Source organism: Ornithorhynchus anatinus, chromosome 12, assembly GCF_004115215.2.
Source record: "Ornithorhynchus anatinus isolate Pmale09 chromosome 12, mOrnAna1.pri.v4, whole genome shotgun sequence".
Classification (NCBI taxonomy): Eukaryota; Metazoa; Chordata; class Mammalia; order Monotremata; family Ornithorhynchidae; genus Ornithorhynchus; species Ornithorhynchus anatinus.
The window spans coordinates 26,991,544-27,013,364 of NC_041739.1; the positions used below are offsets into that span (position 1 = coordinate 26,991,544).

Sequence of the window (21,821 nt, forward strand, 5' to 3'; positions counted from 1 at the left end):
GAAGCAGATATTGTCAAATCAAGCACCTTAAATAGCAGGTTATATTCAAGGGGATGCCTTCCCAAGAAGACAGTGTTGTGTTGAAAAATGAGGCATTTCAATCTTGTTGTTTTCAGCTAACATTAGATCTGACAAATGGCTAAAGAAAAGCACATTTTGTTTCCAGCAGCCATGGCCTTAAAGGCCCGGACATGTAACATTGGCATTTCAGGCCACACTTAGTTGATTACATGGTGTTCAAACAGCTCCTGATGGCCGAAACTAATGATGTTGTATTATTAGGGCATGTTGCAAACCAGCTATTAATTATCCTTCAAAGTAGCTGGTCAAGCAGCCATTTATGTTTATCTTTAACATCTCTATTTCACTTTACATTCACATACACTTTATATTTTACACTTCACATCTCTCTTTAGCTGTTCCTTAGAAAATCTTCAGGTCCAGTATGATGATGTTGGTATTTATGAAGCACTTACTATGTGCCAAGCACTGTTCTAAGCGCTGAATATTATGATGTCCATTACAGGGACAAAGGACAGAGGCCTCCTGGGGTTTTGCTTCATGTTGTTTACTATCTCCTTACGTCAAGTTACACTCCAAAGCTAGTGGATGGTAAAATGATTATAGAAGACTTTTCTTTTTCTTCAATCCCTTCTCTGTAGATCAAAGCCTATAAACATCAAATTAACCCAGTTATGAAAGTGTCCTTTCCTCTAGACCTCAACTAACTTATTTTTGTGTGGCAGCCTAGGAAAACTTGCTGTCTAGAAGATTTAAGATGGCACCACTGAATAAAATGGAGGCAGATTAAAAGATAAATCCTCCTAGAGTTTCCAGCCCTGGTGAAAGCCCTTAGATAGTTCAGTGCACTTTGATTATATAAACCTTTAAAAAAAATAACCTGGGATGATACAATATTAAGAATGGGATTACGGAGTTGAAGAGGCACTTGAATTTTTAGCTGTTTTTGATTAAAGTGTTTCATACTCTTTGGCTTCGAAAAGCGATACTACATTTCTAATCAGCCGCTAATAAATAAAATTTTAGCTTAACTTGGTTAATTCCACCCACTAGCCTGTGCTTCTCTACAGAACTTGAAGGTGGTGGGGTTATCATTCTGATATCAAACTCTGGATCGTATCTTGTGAGTCCAGAGCAAGCTATAAATACATGGTGATATGGATCTTCTCAGGTAATGATGCATGAAAGGATGACTCATGAGCTCCATCTGATCCTATCTCCCTACTACCCTTCCTTTCCAAAATCTTAGAACGAGTCGTCTACAATCGACGCCTAGAATTCCTTAACTCCCATTCTCTCCTAGACCCCCTCCAATCTGGCTTCCGTCCCCTCCACTCTACCGAGACTGCTCTCTCTAAGGTCACCCATGACCTCCTTCTTGCCAAATCCAATGGCTCCTACTCCATTCTGATCCTCCTTGACCTCTCTGCTGCCTTTGACACTGTCGACCATCCCCTCCTCCTCCATACCTTATCTCACCTTGGCTTCACGGACTCTGTCCTCTCCTGGTTCTCCTCTTACCTCTCTGGCCGATCATTCTCGGTCTCCTACGCTGGAGTCTCCTCCCCCTCCCATCCTTTAACTGTTGGAGTTCCTCAAGGGTCAGTTCTTGGCCCTCTTCTGTTCTCCATTTACACTCACTCCCTCGGTGAACTCATCCGCTCTCACGGCTTTGACTACCATCTCTACGCAGATGACACGCAGATCTACATCTCCGCCCCTGTCCTCTCCCCCTCCCTTCAGGCTCGCATCTCCTCCCGCCTCCGGGACGTCTCCACCTGGATGTCGGCCCGCCACCTAAAACTCAACATGAGCAAGACTGAGTTCCTCATCTTCCCTCCCAAGCCCGGTCCGCTCCCAGACTTCTCCATCACCGTGGATGGCACGACCATCCTTCCCGTCCCGCAGGCCCGCAATCTCGGTGTCATCCTTGACTCGTCCCTCTCGTTCACCCCACCCATCCTATCCGTTACCGAGACCTGCCGGTTTCACCTCTACAATATCGCCAAGATCCGCCCTTTCCTCTCCACCCAAACGGCTACCTTACTATTACGGGCTCTCGTTATATCCCGGCTAGACTACTGTGTCAGCCTTCTCTCTGACCTCCCTTCCTCCTCTCTCGCCCCGCTCCGGTCTATTCTTCACTCCGCTGCCCGGCTCATCTTCCTGCAGAAACGATCTGGGCATGTCACTCCCCTTCTTAAACAACTCCAGTGGTTGCCTGTCGACCTCCGCTCCAAACAAAAACTCCTCACTCTAGGCTTCGAGGCTCTCCATCACCTTGCCCCTTCCTACCTCTCCTCCCTTCTCTCTTTCTACCGCCCACCCCGCACGCTCCGCTCCTCTGCCGCCCACCTCCTCGCCGTCCCTCGGTCTCGCCTATCCCGCCGTCGACCCCTGGGTCACGTCCTCCCGCGGTCCCGGAACGCCCTCCCTCCTCACCTCCGCCAAACTGATTCTCTTTCCCTCTTCAAAACCTTACTTAAAAATCACCTCCTCCAAGAGGCCTTCCCAGACTGAGCTCCTCTTCCCCCTCTACTCCCTCTGCCATCCCCCCTTTACCTCTCCGCAGCTAAAGCCTCATTTTCCCCTTTTCCCTCTGCTCCTCCACCTCTCCCTTCCCATCCCCACAGCACTGTACTCGTCCGCTCAACTGTATATATTTTCGTTACCCTATTTATTTTGTTAATGAATTGTACATCGCCTCGATTCTATTTAGTCGCCATTGTTTTTACGAGATGTTCTTCCCCTTGACGCTGTTTAGTGCCATTGTTCTCGTCTGTCCGTCTCCCCCGATTAGACTGTAAGCCCGTCAAACGGCAGGGACTGTCTCTATCTGTTGCCGACTTGTTCATCCCAAGCGCTTAGTACAGTGCTCTGCACATAGTAAGCGCTCAATAAATACTATTGAATGAATGAATGAAAGGAAATGAATTCATATGGATCTTCTCAGATCTGGGAGTTCTGAATTTGAATTAGAACTCACTGGGAAGGGGACTCTTCTGTAGGACAAGGGATGAGTTTATTGGGTCCTTTGTTTAAACTGCAGGGGTTTGTAGAGCAAGACAGGAAGTGAATGCATCAGATGGTAGGCATTAGTTCAGGTTGACAATTTGTAGTTCAGATGCAGTTTTGAATGGACTTGGAGTGTTTTCAGGAGATTTCTCTTCATGCCTCCCTCTCTTCTTCAACTAAAAATCGCTCAGGATGTATCCTGCTGGGCCAGACAAATCGTGGCTGCCTGCTTGCACAATTTGAGCAAAATCCCAAAGGCACTACATTTCCGTATACGCATCTGACCTACTTAGTTTACACTTTCTCTTTTCTATTTCACTGTGTGAGGGGAAAAGTTTCCAGGAGCTCTAAAATTGTGAGATCTGAGGAGATCTATATGTTCCTCCTTGAATGTACTTAAACTTTTGTCCAAGCAAGTGATCCTATTCATTGAGCATCTACTATGTGCAGAGCACTGTACTTAGCACTTTGGACAATCTTCATATTAATGTCTGACTCCCCCTCTAAAGACAGCTCATTCTCTGCTAATTCTGTTGTATTCTCCCAAATGCTTACTACAGTGCTCTGTACTTAAGTGCTCAGTAAATATGATTGATTACAACAGAGTTAGTAGATATGATCCCTGCCTTCAAGGAGTTATCGAACCGAGTGCAAAGAACTGTACCAAGCATTTGAGAAGTTCAACAGGAGCAAAGTGTAGGTTTCCTGTCACCAAGGAGCTAATCTTTAAATGAGGATTAAATATCTGTTCTCCCTTCACCATAGATTGTAAACCCCATGTAGGACAGGGACTGTGTCCATCCTGATTATCTTGTAACTACCGCAGCACTTAGTACAGTCCTTGGCACATGGGAAGCGCTTAACAGATACTATCACTATTATTATTATCATAATAGAGGAGAAAGATCTACAAAGTGACTTACAAACAGTGGGAGTAATGAGAAGAAAAAGGACTCAATAGGTAGAACAAATATGAAAAGATGGATTAGCAAAATAAATAGCAAAATAAATCAAGATAATAGAATGTACCACTGAATGTACTATCCTCATAAGGGATAATCTCCCCCGATTAGACTGTGAGCCTGTCAATGGGCAGAGATTGTCTCTATCTGTTGCCGAATTGTACATTCCAAGCGCTTAGTATAGTGCTCTGCACATAGTGAGCACTTGATAAATACTATTGAATTGAATGAATAAGGGCTGAAGATGGATAAATTTATGTGTGTGTGTGCTTAGTATGTCATCCATTGTCAAAGACAACATTACTGATGGTTCAATCCTATCTATGTTTTGCAAGTGTGTCTGAAAAGACACATTTTTATACTCAAATATAGACCCTTGCTGCCCTAATGGGTTTATCTTATACAGGGTCTGTTTTGATTTTTGAGCCTGCCTCTTGGAGTGAAAGATGACTGTTGAGGTACCAGCAGTAAATTGGAGACGGCTTCACGGGGAAGGTTTTGAAGATGGAGAAGGCTGAGCTTTGGCTCAGTGGGGTGGTGGGGAAGGTTTAGACCGGAGAGCTATCCTGAGTACAAGGAAAGAGGTGGGAGAGTTGAGAGTTGAGCACAATTAAAGGTGAGTTTGGGAGGAGTGAAAAGTGTGAGCTGGGGATTAGAAGGTTAAGAGATGTGATATGTAAGTCGGAGAAATCTGGAGGAGAGTTTTGAAGCCAGTGATATGGGGATTTTGTTGGCTGTGCAGGGAGATGGGCAGCCACTGAGGGGTTTTTTGAAGCCTGGACTCCTGAGGTGGGATGAAGCGACAAATGATGTTGTTGGGATCAAGAGATTTGAGGAGATGGAAGAAGTGGAAGATGGGGGTGTGGTGAAATGAGGAGAAGAACACAGAGAGTTAGAGGGTAAACAAAGCTATCTGTGCAAACTACCTTGGAACAGCCTTCAAAGGTTCTGCAAGTTGTGAGACCAGCATCTCCTCCTCCTCCTCCACCATTGCACTGGAGGAGGAATCTGGAGGCTGGGTGGTGGTTACTGATCACAATAGGGCAAAATATTTCCTAAATTTTCTGATTTGGTGACAGCTGTATTTTTTTCCACAGTGGATTCAATTTCACTAACTCTTCATGGAAAAGATTCTTAATTTGGGTCCTGAATTGTAGCCAAAATTGTGTAGCCTTCCATTTGAGTCATTTTAAAGACTGGTGGCCATGGACCAGGGGTATGGTTCAAGGGGAATCAAGGGAAATTAATTTTATTCAAAGTCTTTATTGATGACCTAGATGAAGGAATTGAAAAGCAATGCTTGTCACATTTCAAGGTGACACTAAATTTGGTGGTGTTGTTAACCTGTTGGAAGATAAGAATTAAATGCAAAGCGGCATTAGTGGATTGGAAGTGTGGTCCTGGAAAAATAGGGTACAATTTGATAGGAACGAGTTCCAGATATTGCCTGGAGGGATAAAAAATAAACAGTTCAAATTCAGGGAAGGAGAAATACATAAATAAGCGGAAAACGACCTACGGTGGGGATATTGAAGTAGACAAAAAACTGGTTGAATCATTAGTTTAATTCTGAAATTTTAAAAAGCCAATATTGTATCAAAACATTTCAGCAGGAGTAGGATATATTCTACATTGCCCAGAACCCTAGAAGAGTCCCTATATCCAGTTTGGTTCAATGTTGGCATTGCATTTTTAAAAAAAGATATTGAGATAAAAAAAGTACAGAAGTTAGCAACAAAGATCACGGATAGATTGGAAAATAGGTTTCGAAGGACAAGGTGGAGGAATTGCAATTGTGCAGGGTAAAAGATTTAACCTCTGAATTCCAGTAATCTTTCTGGGGAAGAACCTCTACTTAAGCATTATTACAACAAACCCCAAGCTTATTTTGCCTTAGAGCAGAACAGGATGATCAACAGGCTTGCCTCAGATGGCAGTCACATACAACCACCACTGATGGATGTGGAATTAGTATCATGGAAGAAGAAATTCGTAGGTCTACACTGTACTACGGTTCACCTGCGCTACACAGAATTGTCACTGAATCTGCAGCAGAAGAAAGCAGGCAGCCACAAAAAGAGAGAGTAGATAGAGTGTCCGGGATCAGTATAGGATTTGACATTCTGCACTTTTTATGAGAACAGTTACATCATGTCACCAGGAAAGGTGTGTGACCTGTTATAGCAGGGGATTATCCTACACAAGGGATGAACAAGAAGTTTACACTTTTATTGATTAGCCCATTCTGGAGCCATTGGACTAATAGTGAAGTCAGCCTTGCTTAACAAGCCAGTGTGGGCTTTTTCCTGTTTCTTTGGATAACCAAAATAAAAGGAAAAATAAAGCAGCACAAAGTGATTTTCCTTATTGGAATATCGCTTTGTGCAGCATAAATCTCTTGCGAAGTAAGTGCTAAGGTTGGCTTGTGGCTGCAAAGCTTTAGGCTTGTCCACTGGACTATGTCCAAAGCAGAGTCCTAATATTTTTCCTGAAGTATTAATCCATTCCTAATCTTGGGACTCTACTCAACTTTTAGACGAAAGGCTAAAAATGGCTTTAGCAGCTAAATGTATCCCTGTCCACTAAAAGAGCCTTGGAATGAAATGGCTGTCTCATTGAAAATGGCTTCTGGGATGACTTAGGGATTTGAGCATCAATTTCACTGATTAGCACTTTTCATTTATGAACAGTCGGGGGAAAAGTTTGATCGGGACCCCTGAGCACATCCACCTGCAGGGATACAGGCTTATTTAAATTGCCCTTTGAAATTGCTGAAGTATGCACAGATTCTATCTTCTCATCAAAATGAATGGAGGGCATCTTGATAAAGGATGAAGCCAAATAGTTTTTAGTATTAGTTCTTCAAGATAATTAGTCCTTCAAGGAAAGGGAAGTGGAGAATGAAGTAATTAGCTGGATGATTCTACATAGGTAATCCCAGCACATGATTCAAATCAAAACAAATAAAAACCTCTGACTACAGCTATTTTATTGTCAACTATCCATATAAATGTTATAAATTATTTCAACTTTCCATTGACCTTTATAAAGGCTGACACACTTTATGGCTGTCCTCTATTCTGGATTGTTAGAAAGGTCCCATTAGTTGATGTTGGATTTTGGGGGGGGAGATTTTTTTTTAATAGAAAATAACAACTGCAGTTTTGGAGACCAGTCCTAAGCCACATGGCCTCTCTCTTTCCAATGGACATTTTTTCTTACCCTTACTGTCTCCTAGAGATATGAGAAAGACTTCTTGCAGCTCCTCTCTCAAAGGGAGTTTTGTCACCTGGAAAACTGGTTCCCCTATTTCCTCTTACCCCAGGTTCCATAATCCCAGCTGATGTACCAAGTGGGAAACTGAGGCATATACCCTCCTTTTTGCAGGGTAACAATTTGGGGGGCTCCAAGACCTTCCTCCCTCAGGCTTTCATGTGTCTGATCTGTTTTCTACAAACCCTTTTAGTCACTTCTGTACACAGTGACCTTTCTACCCTGCTCTGAACGCAGTAAGCGCTCAATAAGTACCATCGGTAGACTGATTGATTGAGAGAGCCCCTGCAGCTGAGGGGTTTGTATATGGCAAAGGTATTCTAGGGCTGGGGAAGCTTAGGAAAAACCAAGCAACACTTTGGGGCAGGGAGCTTGGAAAAGCTCAGAGAGTGATATTAGAGAGATCCAACAACCTTTTGCAGCACGCTACTCCAGTTAGCCATTTTTGGCTAGTGTTATATAGCTCCACCCTTACATCAGTCATAAGGAAATGTAATCTATCTTCCAGTGACTTCTCTCCAGGGATATGGGGTGGTGGGGTACCCCAGTGCCCCAACAGGATCCTTTGGAGCCCTGAAAATGATCAACATCCAGTGTTTAGGCTGAGGCTTTTTATTACCTTCCTTTTGGAACTGGGTTATTCTGTGCCACTGCCATCTTTCCTTGCTACTTCCTCACCAGGTTGGGAAAAACTAATAATTGGTTAACAGTGACTGATTAACTGCCCATAGTTTCCCATTCCTCGATAAGACCCAAACGTGTAATATAAATTCCATCAAGAAGATATGTCTTTGTAAATTCAGATATTTTGCCAGATCAGGACTCTAGGTTACATCACATAAACCACAGATGATCACAATAAAATATATATAGCATATATTTCAAGCGTCAGGAACGGAACTGCTAGGGTGGGGTCTACCCTGGGTTAAATTAACCATACATTTTGAACAGCGAAGATGACATGTCAGATCTGTCATGTTTAAAATGTTATTTTTAAAAATCATTTTGTTGGCTTCAAACCCATTACTCTGCTATGAAGTCACTTCTGGGCTTTGGTGAACTAAAAATGAAATGCACCAGAGACATCGCTTTACTATACTGTTTCCCAATTTTGTTTTTTTCCCCAAGTTTGCATTTATCAAATTATTTTTCTCTCTCACCGTATTTTGGTTTCGTTCATGCAGTCTAATTCATTTGTGCTAATGCAAGTCTTTGCTTCTAAATATACACGTAAATTCAGCCCACGTTAAATATCATCCAATTGTTTCTCGCATTCTCGCTTTCCTTCCGGGAGACAAAAAGCATTAGTTATTTGGGGCGGCCTGTCGTTCTAGTGCAGAACAGAATATAAATGCTGCATTTGGAATGAATTTGCATAAAATCTCCACCTAGATTTTCTGTTCAGTGTAATGTCTTGTGGATGTCAGAATACACTAAGTGTTGACTTGCTTTGCTGTGTGAATTCTCTACTCTTCTGTTTTTTCCTGACTTCCCCTGTTTAACAGCAGACAAACCCAGGGAGCACTGAATGAATCGGATGATCCCGAGACAGGCTGTCTAACTGATAACAAGCCAACTTCTCGTCACTTCTATCCTGTCGCCTTGCTGCTTGTCAGCTCACACCTGCTGGTTGTGTGGCTTATTTTAAGTCTTGCTTTACTATTAGCCAAATACCAATAAGTTTCACTTTTGTGTTCCTTTCTTTTCTACAAACAGCAACAAACTTTAAATTTAAGATATGCTGTAATATTTCTACATTTTCAGATCCACAGAATTGAAAATACAAATGTTTGAATTGTACAGTGTTTTTGTTTGTTTACCTTAAAATCAAAGAAGTACTATGCATTACGTGAATTACTTTGCTCTTTTTGTTCATGGAAAAGCTTTTCCCACTGTAACTAGCTCAAAGAAAGATCAAGAAAGATCATTTACATTAGTGTCTTTCAAATGAGACAAAATCAGATCCTGAAGGCTTGAAATTCTGAACCTCATTCTTCTTGACAGTAAATGAGTTACATGTATTGAAAGTGAATTTGCACAACGTAGTCAGACCCTGAAACAAGTCCTATAGATGTGGGAGTTTGTAGAATGACTTTTCATTGTGCTTTTTTTAATTGTTGTCATCTGCTGACAGGATCTTCTGTTTGGTTTAACCAATCGGTTATGTTCTGACTTTGCTCCAACTAACCCATTTGTCAAGTACCCGTATGAATATATAAAATAAGTTGAGTTTTGTAATTAAATTAACCTCTTTGTAACTGTTGCATTTGTTGATTTGGCTTTCAAGACACTTCTCTCTTATTTTTAACCAAGTCTCATTTGTGTCTTGATGCACCATTTTGGCACTCGTGACTTTTGTAGCGTCTGTGAGCAAGCCTCCCCTTCTCCCCCTCCGCCCCTCCCCCCGCCTTTATAACACAGAGACTTGGATCAGGCTGTTTGAAAGCCATTTCCTCTTTTTTTTTCATTGCAAAGCTAAAAAATAAAGTAGAGATGAAACTTTCCTTTACAAATCTGTAGGGCCAGACTTAATAAATGCCTTATTCCTAGAACCTACATCCTTAGGGCTACATCTAGATTTTAATGTGTTTTAAAAAGTTCATTTATCAAAAAGATTTAAAGGCAAATATATTTCTGAAACTTACATAAAACTGTATTGTGGAGTAAATTATATTTGAAAAGTTTATTAAAAACCTATGTATATATCTTTATCTATACACATAGATAAAGATATATAGATATATAGATATATATCACGGGAAAAGAGAAATTCACCCACTCTCTCCGAGGACAACAATAGTATTGGGCCTGGCCTTGGATTTAATTTTGTAAGATGTATCATCACTTGTGAAAAAGAAAATGTGGAGTTGAATCTTTGTTATTTTTACTTCGACTGTTGCTGCAACTCTGCATTGAACAAATAAAACATATTTATGTATTCGGTGTTTCATGAAGTTGTACTTTTTCCCCTTTCACCAGAGAAGGATGCCGCATAGAGAATGTACTGAAGAATATCAAATGCAGAAAGTATGCATTCAACATGCTACAACTGATGGCTTTCCCCAAGTACTACAGACCTCCAGAGGGGACATATGGAAAAGCTGATACCTAAGTTTTACAAAATGGTCATCAGGAATACACAACTGTTCTAATATACACATCGCTTTATTATGTCATGAATTGGGGCGGTTGGGGGTGGGGGGAGCGTTGAAACAAGTCTAGGAATTGATTGAATTGGGTTTGAACAGGTGGAGTTAGAAATTAAAAATTATTGTGGGCAGGCGTTTGGAAAAAAAATGTATCCCCGGAGATGCCGTGTTGAACATTCTCTGTGCCACAGACTATAAATTACTGCATCACACGAGCCACCATATCTTTAACTCAGTGGCAATAATCAGTGGTACTCGGATAAGAGCATTTCAGACCAAACAGGTTGCTACAGGAAAATGGAATATACTTCAGTAAAAGGTAATCTCCCCTAAGAGACAGACATGAACAGTGTCCAGTATGAGTTGGGAATCAAAGTTCATTTGAAACCAGTGAAACCTTGTGGTCATTAGGTCTTCCGATGTCTGCCGTCATCGGAAACATTTGTCAATTCTCCGTGTGCTGATCTTCCAACCAAAATAGAGGATGGGGCTTGCTTCTCCGCAACCATCGGCTCCCCTTGTCTTTTCATTTAGGTGGATTAATCTTTCCTTCTCAAAGAGAAATACAGTGTCGCAGTTGTGCTTCAGAAGAGCTGCTTCCAAACAGCCAAGGAGAGGAAGTTGAAAAGATTTTCCAAGTGGCCGTGTCTTTTCAGAAAGCTTCCCAAAGTCTTTCTACATGAGCAACCCATGAATTTGCTTCAGTACAGAATGCATAAAATCCATTTCTTCTGTTTACTTTGAAACCACCTCCGAAATGAAATTTAGTATTTGTTTCCTAACATCCAACAGTAACACTTTATGACATTTTAAGACAGGAGTGGCAATAATCTGACTCAGTGTCAACTATAGAAAGAATTTGAAAGAAAGCTAGTAAAAGCCAAAGTGAGAGTTTTCAAGAGACTACTGGGTCTAACATCTTTGAATCATTGAAAGGGACAAGATTCAGTGTAGTAACTAGAAATTGCTTCCTAGATATCATTATGGTACAGAATTTTTCTTAATGTTATTCTCTCTTTATTCTGGCATAAGTACAAACAATTAGGACACCTTATTGAAAATGTGCAATATTATTTACATGAGAAACTGAAATAACTGTTTTATTTTCATTTGAGTTTCAAAGACATTTTTTTCCTCAGTAGACCAGAATGATTATTTGGAGAACCATAGATCCTTAGCATCTATTGCATATTTACATATTTCTTTGCTCTTCCATAAACAAAATGGAAGGTCTTTAATATTTTTGTAATAGCCTATTGCCTGAAATAGCATCTAGCTATTTCTACATTTAGATGCACAAACTCCTGGTAGAGTCTTGGAATACAATTTATTCTGCAGGAATGTATATATTTATTTTCACAGAATCATTTTTGATCTTTGCAGCCAGAGCCATGTAAGCCCTTTTTAGAGTTTTGATTGATAAGCTGAAGACTTTGAGGGTCACTTCAGTGTATCTGGTTAAGTGGTCTGGTCACCCTTGCTGAATATTTCACAGCTACAGGATATTCTTCCTAATGGAAAGTTGGATCCAATCAATTTTTAAACCAAAGTTTATTGGCCTTTTCTCTAATGCCCCAGGCTCTCACAAGAGTGTTGAATTGAAATCATGTGAAGACATTACATTTCCATGGCTGGCAGTTATTGTAGCAAATCTCTGAGATTTAAAGTATAAACCACCGCTATATTTTCTAGGACCATTCACAAAGCAGGTTGTTATAGTCCAGGTTCCAAAGACCTTAAAAATTAGATCAGCTTAAGAATGATCCATTTAATTTTTTTTAAAATAGTGAAACTGTAATTCTGTTAAACCCAAGCAGGACCTATCTTTGAAAAACTTCTATCTTTTAAAAATCTACTCTGATAATTTCATCCCAAATTCTGACCCCCCAGTGCCACTTGTACATGGTGATTTCAAGCAATCACCGAAGTATTGTGTGGTTTCTTTAATGAGACTAGTCTGATGCTTTTTCTGGTGGGGTCACATTTTCTAGACTAGAGAAAACAAATTTATAAAGACAATTCCAAACTTCAACAATTGCATTTTACTATAGTTGATAGCCATTTCAAACTCTCTCCCTCCTCAGGAAGCTATTACTTGGATTCAGACTTCAGGTGGAGAAGTAAATCCCAAGTAGAATATTTTTAAAGCTGTTCTTTCACAGCACTCCCAAGTAGTACTCTGCATTTGCACTGAGACAGTGCATCATTGGATGAAATAATGCCAGATGACATTCCTGTTTCCTTACTTATTGTAAGAGGTGAGGTTATGTTTTACACTTCCATTTCTCAGAAATACCCCCAAAATAAAGCTATGATAATTTACATTTTGATGGAGAAGGAGAAAGCCATTTCTCTTTTCCCCCAAAGTATATCGAGAAGGCTACAGGAAACGGGACTCGGAGCACTATTAATGAGACAGATTACACTTTGTTTTTACATAGCACCTGTCTCCCAAAGAACACAAAGTGCAACTTGTGTTAGTTATTTCTACTGTACTCAGATTGGCACGCATGCCATTTTTGTACTGACAAAGTGTTAACTTATTTAATGTTGTGTAGCCAAATACAATTCATGTAAAAATCATTCCTAAATTGCTCTACTGTAAAATGTGTTTAGGATCGAGTCATCTGCCAGAGAAACAAGACTCCTTATCGGGTGGGAGGGAGATGTTTTTACTCTATCCTGGTATGGTAAGAGGCCCTGATGGAGTATTTATTTATGGTTTCATTGTTATTTTTGTCCACCACTGAATGGTCACAAGATAGCGATGAGCTTAGATACTTACCTCTCTCTGAATGTCGTGCAAGGGAAGTATTAGCTGTATAGATTTGCAATGAGCAAACTAGCAATATAAGCACAAAATAGAAGCCAAAATATATTAGCTGAATCAAAGCATTACTGAAAGTTCTTTTTAGTATGAATTTTTATGTTTGTATTTTGGGCATTTACTAAAATTAGGACATTTTAAAAAACATTATTCTGCCCAAGTTCCAATAAATACCGATCAATCTAAAGCTAAACTGTTGGTTTAAGCAAATTAAACTCTGGCAGTATGCTAAATCATCACAGATGTTTTAGATGCTTGAGTTCCAAGAAGTGCAATATATCATTTGTTTAACTCAATATATGGGTTGCCTTTTGTAATCTCTTAGGAAATAAATTAACTTTTATCACTTGGTTTAAAAGCTGGTCTGAGAAAATCTGTGTTCAGCAGTTACCAAGTGGAATGAACATATTGAACACAAGGCATTCCTAATAGATGTGAGGCTTTAAAAATGATGGGCTACAGAAAAGAATGATTTTTTGGAGTGATTTGTGTAGTTTATGGGCCATTTTGAAATGATTCTACATCAATTCAATCCATCTGCAACAGCTCCCCCCCCCCCCAAAACATGCTTTTTCTATATTTATGCTGCTTTGCTTTATAAAGGGAGTTGCAGGAGCATTAGCCATGGATGGTATCTTTTGTTTCTCTGGCAGGTTTAAAGGGGAGCTGTGCATCCGAACAGATGTTCTCTAGGACAAAATACTCACCTTGAAAATGGGAAAATAAAACAAACCTGTTAAGTCAAATGTTGCAGACGAATCGAGTAACCTCCCCATAAATCACTTGGTAATGCCTGTTCAAAAACAGTTTGTGAGACACGTTGAGCATTTCCGTACCCTCGGACCGCATCGCTAGGCGATCGAGGGATCAGAGCAGGTGTTTAAGACATTCATGTTCTACGGGAATGATTTAGGGGGTTCCACCAGGAATTGAGATTGAAATGTTCAAGCAAGATGAGAAATATTTTGTCAGTGTGCGAAACTGGCAGTCACCCTTGTCACCATGTTCCTCGTCCCTGGCAACTATCACTACCTGGCTCCAGCACTGTTGGTAATCACTTTGGTGCTCTGAGAAGAGAATAATCAGTCTCAGACCACAAGTGCCTAAAGGAATGCTGCATCCACAGCAGCCTGAGAGCGCCAAGCTCCCTTGGAAAGTGCCAAATTTGTGCCCCCCTCCAGGCTTGGAAGTCCCTCATTGGCGGGAGCTGTCCACCTGGCTCTCTAATTCTGGCCATATCTACACTGGCTAAGTCTGTTCATCCTTGGATGGAGTTCCTGCATTTTTCCTCCCTTTGTATGATGCTTGTAATCTTGAGAGGCTATTTCAATACTGCGGTTAATGGAAGGGATTGGCCAACCGCTTGAAAATTGGAAGACTAATCTACCACATTTATAGGTAAGTGTAGTCACCTCCAACTTTATCACGTAATTCCTTGATGTACCTCTTCCACTTCACATGCACATCCTTTTGTACAGATGAATCTTCTTATGGGTCACTTATTTTTATTATTTTATCAACTTTTCAGATCTTAGTGGTACTTGCCAAAGGTTGCTCTGACCTTTGTTTTCTCCCCGTGTACAATGACCGTTCTCGTTGAAGTGACGATGTGTCTTTATTCCCTAGGGAATGAAGCACAGAAACCTGGGTCGATTCCTCTCTTTGTGTTTTAGGAGCTGCCATTTTTGTTTTGTTGTGTGAAAACCATACCCATTGTACACTGTGTGTATATTTTTGTTTAAATAAATGTGAATTTTATTTTTTATGTTTCTGACTTTTTCCTCTATTTCTGATAAACATTTGTTCATTTTCATAAAAGTAGTATTAGCTAGAAAAGCTTCTGAAGTACTGGCAGGAATGAGAATTACTGAAATGATACTTTGAGAAGACTGGAATGCTTTTATTCTCAACCGTAGTTATTGAATAAGTTTATATTGAAATAAGGTAGATTTGTGTTTGCTTAAGAATAATCTCCTTTTAGTGCTATTTTCCTGAGGAAGCAATGAAGTAGAAAATAAATAACTGCCACCTTCCCAACAAAAATATATCCGTTTCCTTAGGGCTCTTGTTTAGTGACTTTTGAAAATTTGAAGTGATTACTATTATAGCTTCTCAGTCACACACAGACTCTTTAGTTTCTTGTATATCCAGTTGAGTTGTAGAACCAAAGTAGTAAGAAGAGTTTGTTTGGATCCATTCTAAATCCCCATAGTTGCCCGTGCTTGAAACGTTTCTTTTTTCAATTTGGTAGCGGTAACATTGACTCCTCTTCCAATTAATTTCATCCTGGCTCCCATCTTTGGTGTCTCCAACGTATCAACCTATGGTCGGGGAATTATTGTTCCTCTGGAATGGGGACTAATGAGTGTATGCATTTCACAGTGAATGGAATTTACATCGCCAGTGCTTTTTGACATGAGTGTTTAATGGAAATCTTTAAACTTTATGGGCTGAACCTGATTATGTCAGAGGTGGAGATTTGTGGGGTGTTTTTTTAAATACTGGTATTTGTTGAGCACTTCCTAGAGAAGCAGCATGCCTCAAGGGAAAGAGCAAGGGTTTGGGAATCAGAGGTTGTGGGTTCTAATCCCGGCTCTGTCACTTGTCAGCTGTGTGACTTTGAGGAAGTCACTTAACTTCTCTGGGCCTCAGTTACCTCATCCGTAAAATGGGGATTCAGACTGTGAGCCCCACGCGGGACAACCTGATTCCCTTGTATCTCCCCCAGTGCTTAGAACAGCGCTTGGCACATAGTAAGTGCTTAACAAATACCATCATTATTATTATTATCCTGTGCCATGCACTTTACTTTGGGCTGGGTTAGGTATAAACTAGTCAGGTGGGACACAGTCCCTGTTCTACTTGGGTCTCACAGTCTTAATCCCCATTTTCCAGATAAAAGTGAAGTAACTTGCCCAAGGTCACACAGCAGACAAGTGGTGGAGCCGGGATGAGCCCTTAAGCAAGTCACTTAACTCCTCTGTGCCTCATATCATCTGTAAAATGGGGTTTAAGACAGTGAGCCCTATGTGGGACTGATTATCTTGTACCTACCCCACTGCTTAGTAGAGTGCCTGGAACATAGTAAGCGCTTAACAAATCTGTAATGTATTTACATATCTATAATTTACTCTGGCGTCTCAGGGTCACATCTAGAGAGTTTCCTGTACTCTACCAGTCTCGAGTATGGGATGGAAGTCAAGCAGAGGCATTTCCATTCCATTCCTAGTTTGGGCAGTGGCTAGCAAGTGGAAAGCAATCTGCTACAAGTCAAAACTCACCTATGCTGAGCAGCAGCAGCCCAGGAGAGAGTCCAGGACAGAGACTCAGGTTTACTGTGCGGAAGGAGGCAATGGTAAACCGCTTCCGTATTTTTACCAAGAAAATTCTATGGATACGCTACGGGAATGATTGCAGATGGAGATGGGGCATTCTGGAAGAGATGTATTCAAGGCGTAGCAATGGGTCAGACCTAACTCGACACCGTAAAACTGCAACAACAAAATGGAGATTAAGGTCGTGATCCCTAATTGGGACGTGGATTGTGTCCAACCTGCTTATCTTGAATCTACCCCAGAACTTAGTACAGTGCCTGGCACATAGTGAGCACTTTAAAAATGCTATTAATAAAAAAAAAAAAAGTCTTTTGATTCCCAGACTATTCTCTTCCACTAGGCCATGCCTTAAGGTAGGACTATAGCTTAGTAATTTAAAGCAAAGATGAGAGATAAGCAAATATATATAGGAATTTGTGGGGAGAACCCCAAATCATTTGTTTTGGGTAGCAAAGTAACTTTTAGTGGTTTGAATTAATTGACAAGGATATTGCTTTCATTCCCCTCTAGACCCATTGTTTCAGTGGGCCTTTTGGGTACAATGGGGCTGGATATTGTCACTTGATTTTCCTATTTGCTCCCAGATAAGCCTTAATTCTAATTGTCTAATATCTTTAATCATATCTTCAGGAATCAGTGCATGTCATTTGGGAAATTGTCATTTTTAGTCCTAACTGTACTTTGAAACTTGAAATCTTTATTAACAAGTCTTATCCCCAAAAGATGTTTAGAAAATAATTTAACCATATTAAAGGATTCAGGAGATTGGATATGAGAAGTTTATCCAAATGATTTGTCTGTTTAGAACAGAACAGGGAATTGGGGACTTTGAAGCTTCAGGGAAACAGAAGCACGAGGGAGGGAGTGTGGTCCAAAGACAGGCAAATATTTTAACTCTGAGAGTCCGCTTCAAAGTAAAACCCTAGTGACATCACCTACCTAGTGGAGGTTGATTTCTCTACCCGAGTGCCTGGTTGTGATATACCAAGCTACCAGTGGGATCAGCTGCAGCGTGGTTCTTTGGTTCAAAGATGACATTTGCTGGAAGCTCTATCGATGAACGTGGATGTCATGAAAAGAGAATCTCTCCCATTCTATTTTCATGAAACCACAACAGTCCCCCCTTTCTGGTCTAATGCCATTCAGAAGAGCATTGCTCTGACATCAGTCATTAACGGGGGAAAGATAAGGAAGACATGCACTGAAATTGTACTGGAGTAATGGCGATGGGTTGAGCTGAGCCATCCGCGTGCCCTCACTTGGTCCGTCGGTACCCAGGGAGTCGTCGGACAGGGAGAGCAGTTGGAGACTGTGGTCACGGAACAGAGTATCTCCGAGACCAGGACAGTCACGGATATCAACTTGCTCTCCCACCCCTTGGTAAGCCAAAGCTGAATATTATACTGAGGGAGTCATGGTGTGGATATGTGCTCTAGAAAGCAGACTTCAGCCTCTTTATAATCTCTCCTTTGTTCCAAACAGGCTCTCTGCTTTCTTTGACAGGGTTTTGTTTCCCCTGCCACTCCCAGAACTCACACGGCCTGCCTACACAGAATCCTTCTGGGGCCAGATTTTGCTGTTTAGAGCATTTGAGCATGGCGGTCTGTGCAATAAGTTCACAGGTATTTCCTATGGAATAGTAGGATTTAGCCTTTTGATTGTGTGGATCATTAGAGAACTAAGGTCAAAAACTTAAAATTTTACGGCAGAAACAAAGAACTCAGATGTCGGCAACTGCTCACTTTGTTTCTCTGACAGCCTTAAAACTTGAAGCCAGCGGGACATATTAGCAAATGAATCCCACCTAGTGGATTAAGATGTATAATGAATTTGCTGCTAGGAAAAAAAATAAAACTCTACCTAAAGTGTGCAGTTGACCTTGCCCATGGATCACAAATTGAAATAATATTGTGGGAGGTGTTTAAATTCAGTAATAAAGCCAAATAAGGCATCAGATCTCAAGTATACTCTAGTACCCTATTTCCAAAAGCCCTGAAAAATGCATACGGCTGCCCTTTGGGTTTGGAGGTGATATTCTTGTTGGCCGGGTTTTCTCCTTGGACCGGGGATGCAAATGAAAAGTCTGATGTGTAGTTGGCAGTCCTTCCACACTGTGTGCACTGAACAACTGTCATTTGCTTTGCTATTTCCGAAGGTTGGCACTGGTCTGGATTCTATCTCTTGCAACCCCAGACTTCTGGTTTAAAAGAGCCTCTGAGAGCAGGCTGGTCTGTCTACTGCTGTTGTCTCCCTGTGTCGGTCATGTCCATTTCCAGTCCTCTTCCTGGATGGCCCAGTCACTACGGTGGCCAGGGCAAAGCCCCCGTGGATACCACACACACGGGTATACATTAAGCCATATGTGTCAGGAAGTAGTGTGGCCTAGTGGACAGAGCATGGAGCTGGCGGTCAGGAAATGGGTTCTAATCCTGGTTCTACTTCTTGCCAGCTGTGTGACCTGGGGCAAGTGCCTGACCTTCTCTGTGCCTCAGTTACCACATCTGTTAAATGGGGATTAAGATTATGAGACCACTGTGGAACAGGGACTGTGTCCAACCTGATTAGCTTGTTACTACCCCGGTGATTAGTATAGTGCCTGGCACATAGTAAGCCCTTAACAAATACCATTTAAAAAAAAAATAAGCTTACTGTCATGGAAACCACAATATACCAACAATACGCAGCTTTGAGTTTGATCTTATGAAAAACCGAAACACTGAAGTCATTTAGAGGGGAAGAACGCTGTAATCCATTTGGGGAGGTCTTTATGACACCATCTTGAAACATCACCTGGGAAGCAGGAAAATGCTTAATGGGAATCTTCCAGACTCCGGTGCAGAGGACTCTGAAGACCTAGTTACAGCAGTGATACATATAAAGGAGTGAAGGATTCATTTATGAAATGCTGGCTGCATGTTTTTTTTTGAGAAGGTTATTGCAACAAAATGTTTTCCAGGAAGGGTGAAAAAAAAACCTAAATGTTTAATCGGAGCAATAAGATAAAAGGCAACACTTTAGCTGAGAGGAAAATAGGAGCAATTTTTGATCTCACTCCAAATTGGCAGGCTCTTTCAGTCTATCAATACATATGCCAGGCTATAAATTGCAGATAAGAGTTGTTATTTAAAAAATGAAAACAACCGATTTATATGTATGAATTCAGGAGCGAGCAAAATGGACAGCAGTGGGGAGATGGGCTCACATTCTTAAAAAAAAAAAAACATCTCCAGGGAAGCAGCCCACACAATACAATTCCCATTTGCATTAAATTTATTAAGTCAAATCAATTTCACAGACACGCAGACCAAAGCTGTGACTCTTAATTCCTTCCGCTCCCCAGTCTCCTGGTAAATTCTACTTCCTACTTGGCCTGCCCTGCAGTTTATTTTTAACACTTAATTTGTTCAACCATTGTTAATAAAGAAAACAGGGCAGCCGCTCACAGCTGTAAGGGTCAGAACCACCTGGCAAAGTGTTTCAGGGAGGAAAACAAACAAAGGACAAGATTCAGAACCAGAGGCTGGGCCCAGAGGAGCCAAGAAGCTTCTCCCGCACTTGGCGCTGACTTTCTCTAAGTCAACAAAGGATTCCTCCAGGAGACTCCATGCAAAGAGCATCTGTTCTAGGCTTCCAGGGCCAGAGAAGTGGAGAAGGCTAATTGTCACTGAAGATCCCAAAGGAAGAGGGATCCCAGGATGATGATGACAGTGCCGGCAGCTGTCCCTCACAACCCCGCTCACATGCTTACATCTATAGAGGTGGTGTTCCCACCCGGGCACTGGTCTGACAGGTGGATATGCAGGCAGGGGCTGTTTGCAGAGGGACTAAAGCATAATAATGTTGTTGGGCTGTAACAGCTTAAGTCAGCAAGCAGTGGCCAGAGTAGCCAACTTGGTAGCCGTTGCAGTCTTCGCCTCTTGTGTTAGCGTACGCCCGGCATTCCTGCTGAACCTGTCCATCACCCTAGATGGTGGTCAGAAACTTTGACAGCTGATGGCATAGCCACAAGTGTGTTGCGTTGAGGTATAAGCTGCCCTCGAGAGACTGTAAACTCCTTGAGGGCAGGAAACTTACCTACCAACCCTGTTGAATTGGCAGCATGGCAAAGTGGATAGAGCACGGGCCTGGCAGTCAGAAGGTCGTGGGTTCTAATCCCTGCTCTGCCACTTGTCTTCTGTGTGACCTTGGGGAAGTCACTTCTCTGTGCCTCAGGTACCTCATCCGTAAAATGGGGATTGAGACTGTGAGCCCCACGTGGGACAGGGACTGTGTCCAACCTAATGTGCTTGTATCCCCCCAGCGCTTAGTACAGTGCCTCGCACATAGTTAAGCACTTAAATACCATCATTATTATTGAATTGTACTCTCCCAAGTGTCTAGTTCAGTCCTTTGCACAGGGTAAGTGCTCAATAAATACCACTAATTGATTGACAGGCCTTGTCCAGCTGTCCTAATTTAATTGTGGTACTTGTTAAACCCCCTCTCAGGATTGCATCTGGAGAGTTTTCAGTACTTTACCAGTCTCTGCTGCGGGGGGTGGAGAGTGTCAAGCAGAGGCCTATCCATTCATTCCTAGCTTGGGCAGTGGCTAGCGAGTGGAAGGCAATCTGCGACAAGTCAAAACTCACCTATGTTGGGCAACAGCTGCATGGGAGAAAGTCCAGGGTGAAGACCCAAGTTGACTGCATGGAAGAAGACAGCGGTAAATCACTTCCATATTTTTACCAAGAAAACTCTATGGATACACTATCAGAATGATTGCAGGTGGAGGTAGGGTGTTCTAGGAGAGAGGTGTCCATGGTGTCAGGATAGGTTGGGGATGACTCGACGGCATAAGACAAGACTTGTTAATCGCTTGTTTTGTATCATGTATGCTACTAAGTGCAGAGGTAGATATGAGATTACCAGGTTTGACACAGTCCCTCTTCCACATGATGTTCACAGCCTAAATAGGAAGGAGTAGGATTTAATCTCCATTTAACAGATGAGGAACCAGGCACAGAGAAGTTAGGTGACTTGCCCAGGGTCCACAGCAGATAAGTGGTGGTGCCGGGATTGGAACCCAAGTCCTCTGGCTCCCAGCCCCGTGCTCTGTCCACTAGGCAACCCTGCCAATACTGGCCATAGAGAAGGTTTCTGAATGCTCAGAAAGCAGGGTTGGTCCAATTCAATTTTCCAGGGGCTGCGGGAGGCAGAATTTTCTTTTCCCGTCATTTTCGTTTCCTTCTGAAGGAATCAA

General features: G+C 41.6%; 1 protein-coding gene and 1 non-coding gene across 5 annotated transcripts in view; both read left to right on the forward strand.

Moving 5' to 3' along the window:
* Positions 1-15,012, forward strand: part of INPP4B (inositol polyphosphate-4-phosphatase type II B) — a 463,330-nt gene extending 448,318 nt beyond the window's left edge. The window contains exon 26 of one of the 4 annotated variants that reach the window (XM_007668427.4): positions 10,251-15,012. In XM_007668427.4, coding sequence (XP_007666617.2) covers positions 10,251-10,383 — 133 coding nt within the window. In that variant the 3' untranslated portion in view covers positions 10,384-15,012. The other 3 variants (XM_039913682.1, XM_029076612.2, XM_029076611.2) reach the window with 3 other exon arrangements.
* A 6,047-nt stretch (positions 15,013-21,059) lies between these two features.
* LOC114815831 lies at positions 21,060-21,200 on the forward strand. The gene has a single exon (XR_003763632.1). It is a non-coding gene; the product is annotated as a small nucleolar RNA SNORA7 (small nucleolar RNA).
* The last annotated feature ends 621 nt before the right edge of the window (positions 21,201-21,821 follow it).